At 36.3% G+C, this 17,814-nt stretch overlaps 1 protein-coding gene across 3 annotated transcripts in view; it reads right to left on the bottom strand.

Moving 5' to 3' along the window:
• Positions 1-1,220: 1,220 nt before the first annotated feature.
• The window catches only part of LOC121314253 (cullin-1), a 32,216-nt gene continuing 15,622 nt past the window's right edge, over positions 1,221-17,814 (bottom strand). For 2 of the 3 annotated variants that reach the window (XM_041247302.1, XM_041247303.1), the window contains exons 9-21: positions 13,264-13,371; positions 12,937-13,043; positions 10,560-10,608; positions 9,567-9,698; positions 8,927-9,044; positions 8,473-8,549; positions 7,292-7,423; positions 6,868-6,960; positions 6,253-6,300; positions 5,798-5,880; positions 3,522-3,627; positions 2,733-2,846; positions 1,221-2,291 (exon numbers count right to left, since the gene is read on the bottom strand). In XM_041247302.1, the coding sequence (XP_041103236.1) occupies positions 2,211-2,291; positions 2,733-2,846; positions 3,522-3,627; positions 5,798-5,880; positions 6,253-6,300; positions 6,868-6,960; positions 7,292-7,423; positions 8,473-8,549; positions 8,927-9,044; positions 9,567-9,698; positions 10,560-10,608; positions 12,937-13,043; positions 13,264-13,371 (1,248 nt within the window). In that variant the 3' untranslated portion in view covers positions 1,221-2,210. Of the gene's footprint in view, positions 2,292-2,732; positions 2,847-3,521; positions 3,628-5,797; positions 5,881-6,252; positions 6,301-6,867; positions 6,961-7,291; positions 7,424-8,472; positions 8,550-8,926; positions 9,045-9,566; positions 9,699-10,559; positions 10,609-12,936; positions 13,044-13,263; positions 13,372-17,814 lie in introns of those variants that run through there. The other variant, XM_041247304.1, reaches the window with a different exon arrangement.

Below are 17,814 nucleotides of genomic sequence, written 5' to 3'. Positions count from 1 at the left end.
GAAGTAATGTTAAAACTGTACAATGCACTTGTAAGACCTCATCTTGAATATTGTGTGCAGTTCTGGTCACCTCGCTATAAAAAAGATATTGCTGCTCTAGAAAGAGTGCAAAGAAGAGCGACCAGAATTATTCCGGGCTTAAAAGGCATGTCATATGCAGACAGGCTAAAAGAATTGAATCTGTTCAGTCTTGAACAAAGAAGACTACGTGGCGACCTAATTCAAGCATTCAAAATTCTAAAAGGTATTGACAGTGTCGACGCAAGGGACTTTTTCAGCCTGAAAAAAGAAACAAGGACCAGGGGTCACAAATGGAGTTTAGAAAAAGGGGCATTCAGAACAGAAAATAGGAGACACTTTTTTACACAGAGAATTGTGAGGGTCTGGAATCAACTCCCCAGTAATGTTGTTGAAGCTGACACCCTGGGATCCTTCAAGAAGCTGCTTGATGAGATTTTGGGATCAATAAGCTACTAACAACCAAACGAGCAAGATGGGCCGAATGGCCTCCTCTCGTTTGTAAACTTTCTTATGTTCTTCTTATGTTCTTATATGTACAGTAGTTATTGGAAGTACTCATGACTTCAAAGTAATGTTGCATTTTACTGTACATTGGAGAGTAAATTACTCAATGACCCAAAACCTTATTTGCGTGCACCAAACTTATCTACATGTCTTGATTAATCATCATTTGTAATCATATGCCATTTAACTAATTCCCATAGATCCTACAACCTCACAAGCAAAATAGAACAAATGTGACTTGGAATGGTTCCTTAACTTTTTAGGACCCAACTTTACCATGTCACTGTGTCACCCCCTTGTGCCAATAAGAGACTACAGTAATTGCTAAAAATAAAAGTAGTTTACAGAAATGGTAGGTGCAAAGAACATATCAACTTTGCTAAGATTTAAGTAATTCAGTTAGATAGCTTTCAAAATAGGGACTGTTTTTTTTTCTTCTACTTCAAAAGGGCATGTATGACTTATTCTAAGGAAAACCCTGCTGAAATATTCTAAGAGAAAGAAAAGACGCAGACATTCACCTATTAAGCCACGAGGGCCAGATTCTCAAAGCGTTTTACTTGCCAAAAAAAACATTAATAACAATTTGGAGTAAAGAGCTTTGGGAATCTAGCCATGAATCTAAATAAGTTGGCTAGATGCTTGCTTTTAAATGTTTTATTTTTTTAATATGAAATAAGTCTATATGCAAAAGATTTATGATTTCAAACCATGTTCTTTAATATACGATATCATACAGATGTCATTTTTTATACTTCAGATGGCTTAACCAGGAAATACAATTTAAGTTGTTCTCTGTACATCTCCATGTGAACATTTCCATACAGAATATAATACATTATTCTAAAAGTCCTTTTCAGTTTGGATTTGAATATTTTTTAGAACCAAAGAACATTTTGGTCACAACAGTAGAGGTGAAAAGATATGAAAGGAAAGCCTAATCTTACCTAAATTCCCTTTTTACTGTAAAGTAACATATTTCAAATCAGACCTGTGGTAAACAAACAGATGCACTAAAGTGCTTATCCAAAAATAACTTTTGTTTTTGTGGGGTCAGCAAAAATCTCCTATATGCGACATAAGAAAGTCAGATGCAATGCATACAGAAACCTTGAATTTTTATTTAATCACACATTTAAAAAATGAACCACACTATACACATGGTTTTCTTATAGCAGGTAACAATGCAGATTACACATTTCTAAGGACCCACTCAGACTCTCTATTACACTCTTTGAAAGTGTTGCCAACATTTAATTCATAAATTAATGTGTTTTTTTTTTTTAATGTATTTATTTTTTAAAATGCAACCGCTGCTAAAAGCAACGGCTTCATATTTTATAGCGTTTTTCTTATATGCAGATAGGCAGTAGCATGCAACCTCCAATGCAGAAGGTTCTGATTCTGTTTGCTAGGTAGGGGTAGAAGTCTTTGTCCATATTTACATATTAAAATGTATATACTGATCCTGAGGAGTTCAGATGTGAATTTTGGGACAATGGCTGGAGGCTTTCCCAGTCTCAGAGATTAAAGAGAGGTCCAGTTTGGCAGCAGCAGGATAGCTGCAGTGGAGATTCAGAATGCATTTCATCCAATTCATTCCGGTTCTGTGCTCATGCTGAAGTTTATTACTCAGACACTTTGAGGGGGGTGGGGGTACAAAAAAAACAAAAAAAACACAACATTTAAGCCAAGTAGCTGTAAGTATCCTTTTCCCCATCGACACGTTCCAAGTATTCCTTCTCTATCAGTATGTCGATGCATTTCTGAAAGAAAGAAGGTAGCAGTGAATAACGTATGATACTAACAATGGCCCTTGATATTGCATTTACAAATGTACACATTATTGACAAAGAGAATGTTATGGCTAAGGCTCCCATTTTCCCCCAAACAATGATATCTGCACGTGTATTCCTATCATACCAGTCTCTAAATTATAGGTTCAAATCAAGCCCCTTGTGTGAGGTTTATTAGGGAACAAGCAATATAAAAAGTATTGCATCTGAAACCAAAAAAATATCAACTGATAGATGTGTATATGTGTATGTCTGTGTATATACATGTATAAACTAGAAGATTGTGGCTCTATGTGAATGTTTTCACATGTTTTGTAAATTCTCATGTGGTCACCTAACACAGCAAGTCTTAAATTGTTACACTCCAAGTCTGTTCTGTCTTTATAGCTTTTAAACCTCAGTTTGGCTCACCTTTATCACAGGAACCCTGGGTTTAAATCTGGAGGACAGCTGGTTTAGTACCTCTGCAAGAAGTTGCTGGTGTTTTAAAACTTTCCTCATCTTCATGATTCTCACAATGGCAGCCTGCAGATTAAAAGCACCCATCTTTAACATCACACTGTTCTTGGCATTTGCTGCTTTGCAGGATGAAATAAGCTGCAATACATTTACATCACCACAGTCCGACAAAGTTTTATTACAGAATGGAATCTGTCTATTCTGTTGGTCACTGTTCCTATATAAATCGGGCCGTCCTTCTGTTTGGCAATTAAAGAGTGCAACATGATTATAGGAGGTTAACCAAAGGCTTTAATTGCTTTAATCTAAATACATTCTTCAAGTGGACTTTATTTCACTCATTTTTCTGAAACCTGTGGCAAACACAATTTTCCAACAGCTGCTCTACTAATGCAATTTCACTACCCTACTCAATGTGTATATTTAACTCAGCCATTATTTAGCTTAGCTACTCTAAACAAATCTCGTCACCTATTCAGCTTCAGTTAATATGTGCGTTGGGTTGTCAGTATAGCAACAAGATGTGAATTTTTACAAACCCTTAACTGCACTTCACAAGTTTAATTCTGTAACTAATGTAGTCTATTTTATAAACAAGACAAACTCATGTTGAGAAGTCTTGATTTAGTATTGTTTAGGATTTTTTTTCTGTAATGATAAGGATCAGTCTCTAACTTGTACCACATAGATATTGTATCCAACACATTGCACAGCTTTTGATTGTCTATCTGCTTTGCTCACCTGTATCAGAAGTTTCCTGTCCTCCTCGATATTCTTGTGAGTAGTTTCCTGCTCCTGTTTCTGTTCAGTTTTCATTGGCACGTTGATGTTGACTCGCAGTTTTTTACTGCAACAGACATGAATTTTCACTTAGCACATAATCTCTACTATAATTCGCTAACTATGTAATGTGAGTTTACACATTCTTTACAGGACTGCAAGTGTTCAATGGCATTAAGTCATGCATATTTCAGTGCCCGTTCAAAAGAGATTTCGAAAAGGGGGTTGTTGGTTATTCAACCATATAACTGGTTTGTTCATTCAGCCACTAAATTAATATAGCAATAAAACAAAACAAGTTACTATAACTATAACAAGAAATATGCTTGTTTATGATCCAGAGTACTGTAATAGAAGAACATGACAATTTTATAAAATTGACCAAATATGCTTTGACATGATAATTATCAGTTTTACTACCAAATGCTGATGAAGAGCAATTCAAATGTGTAAATATAATGCCCATGTCTTGCATTTGTACTGACCCTTAGCTATGGGAACCCATGCCCCTGGTTGAGAGAGAGAGAGAGATCTGAAAAAAATTGAGACCCCTGCAAAATTATCAATTTCTCTGGTTGTACTATTTATAGATATGTGTTTGGGTAAAACAAACATTTTTGTTTTATTCTATAAACTACTGGCAACATTTCTCCCAAATTCCAAATAAAAATATTGTCATTTAGAGCATTTATTTGCAGAAAATGACAACCGGTCAAAATAACAAAAAAGATGCAGTGTTGTCAGACCTCAAATAATGCAAAAATAAGTTCATATTCATTTTTAAACAACACAATACTAATGTTTTAGCTTAGGAAGAGTTCAGAAATCAATATTTGGTGTAACCCTGATTTTCAATCACAGCTTTCATGCACCTTGGCATGCTCTCCACCAGTCTTTCACACTGATGTTGGGTGACTTTATGCCACTCCTGGCGCAAAAATTCAAGCAGCTTGGCTTTGTTTGATGGCTTGTGACCATCCATCTTCCTCTTGATCACATTCCAGGGGTTTTCAGTGGGGTTCAGGTCTGGAGATTGGGCTGGCCATCTGGTGGTCCTCCATCCACACCTTGATTGACCTGGCTGTGTGGCATGGAGCATTGTCCTGCTGGAAAAACCAATCCTCAGAGTTGGGGAACACTGTCAGAGCAGAAGGAAGCAAGTTTTCTTCCAGGACAACCTTGTACTTGGCTTGATTCATGTGTCCTTCACAAAGACAAATCTGCCCGATTCCAGCCTTGCTGAAGCACCCCCAGATCATCACCGATCCTCCACCACATTTCACAGTGGGTGCGAGACACTGTGGCTTGTAGGCCTCTCCAGGTCTCCGTCTAACCATTAGATGACCAGGTGTTGGGCAAAGCTAAAAATTGGACTCATCAGAGAAGATGACCTTACTCCAGTCCTCTACGGTCCAATCCTTATGGTCTTTTGCAAACCTCAGCCTGGCTGTTCTTTGCTTCTCATTGATGAAGGGCTTTTTTCTAGTTTTGCACGACTTCAGCCCTGCCCCTAGGAGCCTGTTTCGAACTGTCCTCGCCATGCACTTCACCCCAGCTGCCGTTTGCCATTCTTTTTGTAGGTCACTTGATGTCATCCTACGATTACTGAGTGACACTCGAATGAGTTGGCAGTCATTCCGGTCAGTGGAGAGTCGTTTTCGCCCTCTGCCGGTCTGTAGCTTTGTTGTCCCCAATGTGTGCTGCTTGACCTTGTTCTTATGAACTGCCGTCTTTGAAATTTTAAGGATGGAAGCAACCCGATGCTCACTGTATCTCTCTGCCAGTAAAGCCAGAATTGAACCCTTCTTTTCCTCACTCAAAACTTTCCTTTTCAACTCTTTGGGCATGGTCAATAGTTATTTTTTGATTCCAATTACTTTTGAGGTACTACTAGCACTGTTTTGCCATCCAGCTGGTCCTACTGCAAGAGGACAGTGATGACCACAGGAGTGGTTTTTATACTTTTCCTCGTTAAATAAGATTTGGTTCAGGTGATCCCCTAATCATTACCTCATTCAGTAGAATGAGGTGTGCCTGTGTTGGAATTTAACAGACACTGGAATAGAATGGCTGCCATACATGTAGAGATGCTGATTTAAGAAAAAATTGCAGTGGTCTCTTAATTTTTTCCAGAGCTGTATGTATGTATGTATGTATGTGTATATATATCAATTCTACCAACAAGCTTGTGTATTATAGAAAAATTTTTTTAAAAAAAAACTGTTCCAGTAACTTACTTTTTATATCCAAGGAAAAGTTTTATTAAAGTGTCTGGCTTAAACTCCACCTCATCAACATTTGCATTTTCATCTTCCAATACCTACAATTTAAACATGTGGTAAGATCCCAAACTTTACGCAGTAAGAAAAAAATAAATAAATAAGATGATTCTACAAACAAGTAAACTGAAGATTGGACACACTATCAAAGCTTACGTTTTTTGTTCTAAAAATATTCTGGCAAATGTAATCTTGATGAGTTGGCTTACTTTTGTTTCCTTAGTCTACTGTTCAATGTGTGCATTCATGTTCATGTTGGGCTTATTCTGGCTGTTGTGTTTGAATGAAAAAGTTATTACAGTTCAAGATGCTAATACAAGCCTAAATGATCATTGCAATGTCCGAATTTGCCTCAATTGTTCCCTACTGTGATTACAAAGTTCAAAAGGAGGACAAAAAACACTGCTACTTACCAGCAATTTGGACTTTAACAAGATTTGTAAAACTTGAACCAGAATGTCCTGAAAAAAATAAGTTAATGTAAGAGCAAAAAAAACCCCACAACTTTGTGTTTACCAATTAAAAAACTAACAAACAAACAAACAAACAAACATAATAAACCACCATCAGAAATAGCAGGAAATGTAGCTAATGCAGTGTTATTGCTTTAATTGCTTGCCCACTGCAGACGGGCAAAGTGACTTCAAAAGAACAGACTGTTTTGTACAGATACAATGCATTTTTTGGCCTTGAAACATGTCTTAATCTCTTTTCTTAAAACTGAAGCAATGGTTCAGGACAGTGGAAGAGATTAGTCGATGACATTAGTAGGTCATAGAGCCACATAGGACACACCCACGTTTAGACGGGACCAGAGTTAACAAGACTGCAAAGCAAAAGAAATACAGGACAAGTCTGCAACCTTCCAGGTTGAACTTTTGTTTTGAAACACCTCTTATCAGTGATGTAGAAGACCAAAATCCTCTCACTCACTTTCACCACAGGGTACTTTACTCATTTTTTTAAGATCCCATCACATCTCATTTAGGAAGTTGTCTCATAACTCTACTATGTCTATAGAAACCTACTATTTTAATCTGCGTGCTGTCTGTCAGTTGCTGTACAGTGTATATGTCTTCTGTGTTATACTGCAGGAGGATTGCCATCTGGAACGTGGATGCCTTTAGAAACAAGAAGGAAATGTTATTCAGTAAGAGATGAACAAATACATTTGTATTAGGATGAAATGTATTTGATTATATTATTGTGTATTTTTCTACGAAGATTGTCTCCACTATCATTAGTAGTATATAACCGGTTAGGTGTTTTTTTTTTTTTTTTTTTTTTAATTCTCCATATTCACTCTTTACTTCAATAAGTTACAACAGTAACTACTTGAAGGAATCCATGTTCCTCAAGTTGAGCGAGACATCCCATTTCACAGTGAGAGATGTAGTGGAGAAAGGCAGTAGTATAAGTTTATCAGCATGCACCCGACACTTTGAAACTCACCTGCAAAGTGTACCGATTCTTAAAACAGTTTGTGACCAGCTCTCCTTTGGACAGATGATAGAGCCAGGTTAGCTTGCGTCCACTGTGTCTGCTGGCGTAAAAGGCTGTGAATCTTTGGTAACTCCTCTCCAACTGCAATGACAGACATTAGTATTATTAATACCATCAAGTCACTTCATACTTTATTGCATTGAGGTCTTTAAAGCATGATTCAATTAAAATACATCTGTATTTATTTTAGCTGTGTTTGCCCTTTAAAAGAGACCAAGTATGATTTAAAGGGATGTCATGTTAACGGCCAAGTTATTACAAAAAAAATAAACAAAGCTCAATCTTTTATATTTGTATTCATTTAACCAATGACAAAGGTTTGATCTCACTGCTGGCTTAAAATTGTAAATCTGCTTAGCAGGGGACTGCATTCCGCTGAATTTTTATTGTCGTTAATGATCCCAATAAAATGACCCTTGAGGGAAAAAAAAACTGGTGAAATGTATGCACTCCAGATTAACACCAGCTAAAAATACAAACTTTACTTGAACTATGTTTATTATATTTATTTAAGAAAACAGAAATGGCATGGGGACCAATGTTAGACACAGTATTCGTCCCAAAGCGTCTGCTCAGGAGCAACATGTTCATGGAAAATAACATGTAAATTGGCATGAACCTCAACACTGCTTTGCATTATGAGGACAGATATTACTGGAACATTAAGATTCAACAAAAGTCACCCCCTTTATAACCTGAGTGTTAACTACATTGTAAATTATGTGGACAGTTTAGTCTTGCATAATAAAATATTCATTGCAATAAAAAGTTCTTAAACATCAGCAACGGATTGTTTAAATTCACCATCCTTTCTGTGCTTTCTTTTCACCAACTGATTATTCATACACTGGGTGCATTAAGTAACTAAGCGGCTCAGAGCGAGAATTTTTCCTTTCACTCAGAACACCAATGAAATCTGCTCTGCAGCTCAGAGGGAGCGGAACTGAGCATGCCGTTAAGTGGGTTCTTTCACAGATCTGCTCTGAGCAGCTCACTTACTTAACACACCCATTATATGTGCTTGTATGGCTCATAGGAAAGATCACACTAAAAATGTACTATACTCTAAACATGTTTAGAAGTTGTTCCTAAGTACACAGGCATGTTTTTAAGAAGCCAGTACTTCCTACCTCAGAAGGTAAAGCAAATGTGCAGGACTGCTGGAAGGGCCAAGAGCCTGAGCTTAGAACCTGAATACTAAAATCCACTGGAAGAGAAAGACATAAAAAGAGGTAAATGACACCTGGCACTCAAGAATGTTGACAATGCTTTCAGGAAGATATTTCGTTTTTCAATTACTATTTAGTTTTTAACTGGTTTTGATTTGCAACTGTGTAATTGTGTAAAATATTACAAACTGCATTAAAGTTGGAATTAAATTTGAAATGTGTGCAACTGTTGCCCAGATGTAATGGGAGGATTTCCTATATAGATATACTGTATATCTGCAAGAATGTTGCTTAATATGTGGTAGTATGTTACCAATTTGGTCAGGTTTCAGAAGGAATGTGCATACAGTACTTATCTTTATGGAAAAACAAGAAAGCATATACATTGATCCTTTTGAGACAATATTAAACTTACAGTCTAATGGTTCAGAGTTGGACAGATGTTTTTTAAACTGTTCATTTAAGTCTTTGCTGACTCCAATATCCTGGAACATTCGCTGCAGTTTGGAAGTGTATTCAAAGCCACAGGCTTGCTGTAAAATAAAAGAGAAGAGCACTTCCAATTTCAAAGAGACGGAGGCTATACTCTGAATCTCAGCAGTGGTTTATACAGCATTGGTTAAAGGATTCAGGATTATGCAGTACTGATGTTTTCTACATGTATGGTTCAATTTCACCGATTTAAACAGTAGTGGTTTAAAGGGGTGACTTATCGAAACTTTACTTTCAGAACCAAATACGACAAAACAGGCATGCTAGGTGACAAATATCCTCTACCATGGGTGACTGACAAGCAGCCATTTACTAGGTGGAATTTTTACTTAAAATGAATGCCAGGCTGAAAAAATATTTTAATGCCTTAATCTTGTGCCATTTTTTTTTTGTAGGAACAACATATTTTGCATATCTGGAAACAAGAAGTGTACACATTATGTTTAGTGTATTTATATATTAGATATCTTTTGCATGCATATAAAACACTACTCCACTGCTATGTATTTGTTTTTCTTGTAGCGTGAATATGGTTCCTCTGTAACACATAGGGACTCGCACACCTTAAGTTTGGAGATCATGCTGGCCTCCGCATCGTCACTAGCACTGTTCTGATGCACCAGTCTCTTCGCCAGCATCTTGGCGTAAAACTTTTGAAACACATCTTTGTCCTCGATGTACTTAAAGACAACCATCTGGAAAAGAAATACAAAACCTCTTCTCAGTTCTAAGGAATTGCAAACACATAGCTCTGTAAACAATGTATAAAAAATAATTTCCTTGTAGCTGGCAGATTAGGCTGTGTCTCATGATGGCTGGACCAGAAAAAGAAGAAACAAGACTTTGGGTCTAGTACTACAATTTTACATGTACATGTCAGACCTGGGACAAATACAGTTGTATAACATATTTTATTTGTAAACACCAACTATTTCAAATAGTTGAAATATTAAAAAATATATGCTCAAAGAAATCAATTTTGTTTTTAAATATTCAAATATTAATTGCACAAGGTCAAATATTTGAAAATATTTTCTTTTTTTTTTTTGCAGAAAACAAATAGTATTTGAAACTATTTAAATGTGTTATTTGAAAAAATAAAATAAAATACCTTCAACTATTCCCAAATAGTTAATGAATAATCAAAAACCTAATTATTACCCTAAAATGTATAATTATGTACCAAGTCTTGCAATTACCATATATTTAAATGTTTTCAAAGAATAGTTACTTTCTGCAATCTGTATTTAATTATTTAGAAATAATAGTTACAGATGCTGTGAGTTTTGGTGTCATCACAAGAGCACTGCAAACTATGGGTGCAAGACAGTTTAAAACCTAATAGGACTATCACAACTAAGCATATAGAAGTTACAAAATCAGACTTTAGAAATATTCGCAGTAAACAAGTAGACTGACAATTGCATATAGTAATCTCCCCTTAATAAATGGAAACATTTTCTTGGAACTGATTTCAAAACATTGTTTCCACTTTATTTTTCTACAATTTCTAAAATAAAAAAACAAAAACAAAGGATGGTTGACATAAAGCTTACCACTTGATTCAGGGTATCTTCCAGCTCGGCTTCTTCTGGGTTCTTGGAGCTATAAAAACACAACAATGATTATTGCATTTATCTTAAAAGAGGTTATTATTGGTAAAAGGTACCTCAACTAGCTGTTCATTTCATTTTCCTTGTTAGGGTATGAATACTTTGGAATTAGCAAATTAAATTAAATTTCTTGTCACTTTTTCCTCATCCACAAAACAAAACTTTTGCTACAAAACATAGTTCCTATAACTATTTGTTTTCAAAATGCACGCGATAAGCATCTTTTTATTAAAGCTTGTGATGTCATTACGTACAGCTGCTTCTTTGCTAGAATCCAGTTTAATGGAAACCTGTTTTTGTATGATAAGATTTGCATATATTTTTGTCCAAAATTTGTTAGTCTTGTTGATGGGAAACATAGCTATTGTGATACTCTGAAAAAATGCGCTGAGCCGACAAAGAACCTTGTAGGACACACGTGTGGTGCTACAGTAGTTCAAAAGTAACACTGCATTTAAAATAGGAGGCTGTTTTAATGCCTACCTCCTTACCATTAAAGATTGTACAGTATTTAAATCGAGATTACTCATGACTTCAAGGTAATGTTGCATTTCAGCCCGTGACAATACATTTGACTCAGTGTTAAATTTAGAGGGTAAGTTACTCCCAGGCCCAAAACCTTATCTGGAGTGCTGGTTTTTAACAACAAAGGAGTTAAGACTTTTTAAAATACCTATAACTCATCTCTTTGATTCACAAAGCAACAGAAGTAAATCAGCCATAGGCAAAGAGACACCACCACCAAAGCTCCAGCAATCTATATCATTACATGATAAGCACAGTGGATTGTTAACCACCTAGCTGCTTATCCCACGATTTCCATGTGGTGCACATGCAAGTCCAAATGTGTCACTCCAGTGAGAATAGCGTGCAGGTGCTTATAAGTGCATCTGCAAAGTTTAACATATCTTTTTGACGTGCTTCAATGAAAAAAAAACAAAAAAAAAACGCACTGTAAAAGTGTATGCAGTTTTATTTTTTACTGGCAGATGGCAGCAGTCCTTTGGAAATGTGATTGACAGATCGGGTCATCTGTATATACACAACAGAGAGTGAAAAATGGATGCCTGTGTATCTAGAGAGACTAAAATGAGGAAATGTCTTTATTTGTTGGTGTTACAGGTTGCAAGGAAGCCTTGTCAGGTTTGGTACTGTTTTCACTTCACATCATAATTCATATAACAGCGCTATACACCCGTTCCTGAAACTGGGGAAGATACTGTATAGGACGTGATTGAAAATGTGCGACGCACGTTTTCTGATGTATATGTGCTTGATAAAGACGTTAGCATTGATGAGGGTTTGAAGTGTGTCTGCTTTGAAATAATTTCTAAAAAAGTAACATGTCTGCACAAGTATTATAAAGTTATTATAATGCTGCCATTGTAAAAAAAAAAATATATAAGTTATTTGCGGGCTAAGAATGAAAAATCGGCAAAAAAAAAAACCAAACATTTTTAAACATGGAAATTGCCAAAATAAATGCACAACTGGGTGGTTAAGACCATATTGGTTAGAATCAGATTTCTGAAAATCAGACTGTGACTTCAGGTGGACTGCATTTTTCTTAATCAAGCGTCGGCATAAAACTGAATTTCAAAAGCCTGATGCTTAAAATCAGGGGTTTTTTTTTTGTTTGTTTTTTTCGTAATTTAATCATACTGACATCTATTAGATTGCTTAACAGCAGCATTTCTCCTCTTTTACTTTAAAACATTTAATTATTTTAGCTAGAACTCATTAAAAGTCAGATACATGCTAGGTAAATGTATTAAAAGTTTACAGGTAACAATATACATGGCAGTAAGTAGCTAATTTCTATTGGACAATGACCATCAAGACAATTACAGACTAACTGTGTAACACTATCACGCCGAAACCTAAAAAGTCACACAACTTCAATATGATAGCACACACAGTTAGCATTGGGACAACGGATATCAATACTTGTTTGGGGCGAGTGAACGACCAGTCATTTTTTTTTTTTGCAGCGTCTAATAAACTGGGATTACTTTTTATTAATAAAAATTAGAAGATGCTTTTATCCTAAGCGACTTAGAGACTAGGGGTTGATTTAGTCACTTACAATAGGACCTCGGTTTTACATCTCATCCGAAAGATAGAGCACATGGAGGTTAAGTGACTTGCTCAGGGTCACACACAGTGAGTCAGTGGCTGAGCTGGGATTAAACTGGGAACCTCCTGGTAACAAGTCCCTTTCTTTAACCACTGGACCACCAAGCCTCCTAATACCACAGAAGCTGACAAAGACTTGAATCAAACTTCTCTGCATCCAAACTGCACCCTGCACCAGGCTCACCTTTTCTTTAATAGGGAGTCACAGTATCTTGCCAAGAGCTCGGGGGATTTGCTTGATGACTGAGCCATCTTTGTCACTGCATTGTTGTTGATGAATCTACCACAAGCCTGCACAAAAAGTAGGAGGGGGTAAAATTATATTTTTCAAGTACACAAAAAGTAGCCCTGTGATAGTCAAGGCAATCTACAGCAGATTTTTTTTTTTCTGCTGGGTATTCGAAAACAAATGTATATCTGGATTTCAACGAAAATACAGAACATTTGTGCACTGTCTAGTAATATTATTTGGCATTGATACAGTCTCTGGGTTTTTTTTAGGGTTACTTACCTTGTCTAGTGCAGCTACAAAACCAGCATCATTGTTGAATGCTGACATTACTAGTGCATTGTACTTCTTATGAACATCCAAAATAGTCTGTACATACATTTTGGGATCCTGCAAAAACAAGAAAAAACAAACATTTAAGGTGTGTGTGTATATATATATATATTTTTTTTTTAGTTCGACAATATACCATTTCTGAATTGCTACATTTGCAATAGTGTAGGCTACCAGATTAAAAGACAACCATTACATGTTATTGACCTGTAGACATCTAATGATGCCAGCTGACGGATCAACTACCCACTCACCCCTGTACAGTTACTGCTGGAAAAGGTTAATTAGCAAAGCCATGAGGAACCTGGTACACTAAAACTGTTCAATAGAAATACCTTTTTTTGTAAGAAACAAAATACCACATTTCCTGTTAGTTTCCATCAGCAGCGAGATCAAACCGATCTAAATTGTGACTAATTTCACTAGCAGGTCAATACTGCAAATGTGAAGAAATGTATAAATGGAAATTATACAAAAATATAATTCAGACAATATGACTTTTGTGTAATGTCCAGTTGTAGATTGAATTTTAGATTGCAACTTATACTGTAGAGGCCATAAATGGAAGTCTTAGTTTGATATTGGCAAGTTAACGAAACAGGTGGCATTAGGTGTATTCCAGGTCCTTAAGCCTTCAAAGCTAACAACTTTCATTTCCCTTTACAAAAATGGGCAAATTGCACTCTGGTGTAAAATGCTTTGATTAACAGGGTCCATATTCTCTTGTCAAGTTTAAAAACATTGGTGCCAGTGCAAAAAACAACCCCCAAAAAACAAAAACATCTCCAGCCACAGCATTTCGGTGCTGTGTATTTGCTTGAAGACCCTGGAAATGATCACAGACTCTGCTGCATTGACTCTCAGTTGCCTGCATGTTAACGACAAGCACTGTTTGGTGCTAGCCATGGAGAGGCTTGCCTGGACTTTTCCTAAAACAGTTAGTCTCCTGTAAGAGAAAGTAGACAACAGCAGTTGAGAAATCAAAGCCCAGCGCTTCAGTAGCAGAATTTACAGCTTACATTGAACAATGAAAAACTCAAGACACTTGTTTTTATTTAGATCAACATAAAAGAAACAGTCTGACATTTAGTGTCAGAAACATAACATATCAAAGATATAAAGCACTGAAAAAAAGCACCCCAGCTGGCAGTAACAAATTGCCACATCTTGTATAAATGGGAAATTGAGGTCTGTAAAAGTTTAGGCGTGTAACAATAACGTCACAATATGTATCTTGATGAAACTGAACTTGACCCAACTTTGTATAATGTGTAATAACATTAAATTATCAATGTAAAACTTGGAGTATATGTTAAGTTTTCTATCAAAAATGAGATCAGTAATACTTAAGATAAAGAAAATGTTTTTTAAATCGTTAATAAATATTTAAAAACAACGGAGATATCATGGATTTTGTGAGGCATTTGTTCATGCTTCCTGAAAAAATGCAATCAGACCGGAAGTGATGTAATGGTGGACCAGCAGAGTCTGACGAGTTGCCACTTTTTTGGCAATGATTTTGGGCCACAGGGGCCTCAGCCTTACAGCCTGGAACCTCCTGCGAGACACAGAGCTGGGCTAAACGGCGATTGACAGGAGATTAAGCTCTAGACCTGGCAAAACATGTGGAGCAGCGGGCACACTGCATGGTAGGTTTGATTCCATTTCTGCGATGAGATGCACATCTTTTAATGTGATCACTGTTCATGTAATATTATATGTTGCCATATACAATTGCATATTGTTCATAATATACATAACATGCCATATTTACTGGGCCTGGGGATGTAGCGTTAGGTAGTGGTCCACCAAAATATTAAGCACTGTTGTAAATCGAACCCTGATGTTGACATTGCTTACCATGCAAATTCTAACGATGAGTAGTTAAAATGGTAAAAAAAAACACAACACAAAAAACTTCCCTCGCATTAACAGTTTAAAGGAACAATCAGTCCTCTTTTTACAGAACACAGTATAAAAAACTCATTCAAACAAATCATAAGAAAGTTTACAAACGAGAGGAGGCCATTCGGCCCATCTTGCTCGTTTGGTTGTTAGTAGCTTATTGATCCCAAAATCTCATCAAGCAGCTTCTTGAAGGATCCCAGGGTGTCAGCTTCAACAACATTACTGGGGAGTTGATTCCAGACCCTCACAATTCTCTGTGTAAAAAAGTGTCTCCTATTTTCTGTTCTGAATGCCCCTTTTTCTAAACTCCATTTGTAACCCCTGGTCCTTGTTTCTTTTTTCAGGCTGAAAAAGTCCCTTGGGTCGACACTGTCAATACCTTTTAGAATTTTGAATGCTTGAATTAGGTCGCCACGTAGTCTTCTTTGTTCAAGACTGAACAGATTCAATTCTTTTAGCCTGTCTGCATATGACATGCCTTTTAAGCCTGGAATAATTCTGGTCGCTCTTCTTTGCACTCTTTCTAGAGCAGCAATATCTTTTTTATAGCGAGGTGACCAGAACTGAACACAATATTCAAGATGAGGTCTTACTAGTGCATTGTACAGTTTTAACATTACTTCCCTTGATTTAAATTCAACACTTTTCACAATGTATCCGAGCATCTTGTTAGCCTTTTTATAGCTTCCCCAATGAAGACATTTTATAGCTTCCCCACATTGTCTAGATGAAGACATTTCTGAGTCAACAAAAACTCCTAGGTCTTTTTCATAGATTCCTGCAACAGTTTAACCACTCCTCCTAGTGTTGCAAATTACTACTATACCAGAATCTAAATCATTAATGTAGATTAGGAATAGCAGAGGACCTAATACTGATCCCTGTGGTACACCGCTGGTTAACAAACTCCATTCTGAGGTTTTTCCTCTAATCAGTACTTTTTGTTTTCTACATGTTAACCACTCCCTAATCCATGTACATGTGTTTCCTTGAATCCCAACTGCGTTCAGTTTGAGAATTAATCTTTTGTGCGGGACTTTGTCAAAAGCCAGATGTTTTAAGACACGTTTGATAAATACATTGGCATTTAAATATAGCACTCTCCAATTTTCATATTCCTGCCGCTACTAGTGTTTGCCTTGTTTTGTGTAAAACCTGAAAAAATTTCAGTGTAAACAAAGGTAAAATTAAAAAAAAAATAAAATAAAAAAATCAGCCCCATTGTACGAAGGAGAAAAAAATACAAAAATAAACAAGGTTTGAAAACTACATTAACATGATGGTGTATTCACATGAAATTATTTATTTATATTTATTTATTTATTTATTATGCTGCTGGTTATAATTTATGAATCACATGGTGCTGCTTTCGCTAACAGAAGCTGGGCCACGTGATTCATAAATTATAACCAGCAGCATAAAAAAAAGCCCAGCTTCTGCTAGCGAAAGCAGCAGTCCCTTCCAGTGTGCCATAGCTATAGAGATACACTTCACTTTTTTAGCTCCCCTAAATCTCTTGTTTAGAAAGATAAAGGGTGATAGTAGCCGTCTACCATGTGGGTGCGTGCATTCGCGGCTGAGTGACAAGCAGGAGATCGAGACAGGGGTTGAAGTTGATACGCCCTGCAGGCAAACAGGACTTATTTACATAGAATTATAAATCATGTTTAGGGTAAGAAATTATTAGCTACACACAAAGTTAATCTGAGCAAATTAATTGATCATGCTTTATTTTAAGGGATATTCTTTTTGTATATTAACTTAACAAACAGCTAATAAACATGTTAATGTTCATTATTTATTTTAACTGTTAGTAAATAATATATAAATGTGCGCAGTAATCGAAAAAGGTATTATTCTTGTGCTGGCATTGGCTTCAGGATGCAATGAATCAACACGTACCTGAAAGACAGGCACAGGCACTGAAATCTGCAAAGGATTTAAAACATTTTGTGTAACCTGAGACAGGCAAGCATTCATTACTTTCACAAAATAATTTGTTTTGTAAATGCATTATCTAAATGAATGTTACTAAATTGACATACTTCCTTGTGTTCATATTACATCGTCTGGCTTTTACAGTGTATGCAAGACATACATAATTACAGGAAAGCATGTCAGAGACGAATAGAAAATTCATAAGGGCCCTGTTAAGAGACCACCTGTGTGCTGGGGCCTCTCCCTCCCCCACCCACCCACCAAAGTAAAAATGAAGAAAAATAACCACGATCGTTCCAAAAGTTGCATCTTTTGCCAGAAGCATTAAGCTTCCCGGCAATGTTAGTCCCTAGTGAGCAGGTATTCAGTTATGTTGGTCAGATTGTAAGCAAGTGTCAGTCTTCGCTTAAATTAAAACAAAATGTGGATATTAATATCGTGTTCCTTATCACAATTCAAAAATAAGCCACAGACAATGCTCTTGTTACTAAACTGCTGTGGACAGTGATTTAATTTTTTTTTTTTTTTTTTTCTCTCTTGATTGGTTGTTACTCTGACTATCGTGCAATGCTATGAAATAAAAGAAAACCCACCCCTAATCTGTGTTCTTGCTTGATTTATAAAACACAAGTCCAGGACAAGACAAAATCTAAA

Source organism: Polyodon spathula, chromosome 4 (genome assembly GCF_017654505.1).
Source record: "Polyodon spathula isolate WHYD16114869_AA chromosome 4, ASM1765450v1, whole genome shotgun sequence".
NCBI lineage: Eukaryota > Metazoa > Chordata > Actinopteri > Acipenseriformes > Polyodontidae > Polyodon > Polyodon spathula.
This window is presented reverse-complemented; position numbering and strand designations above follow the sequence as displayed.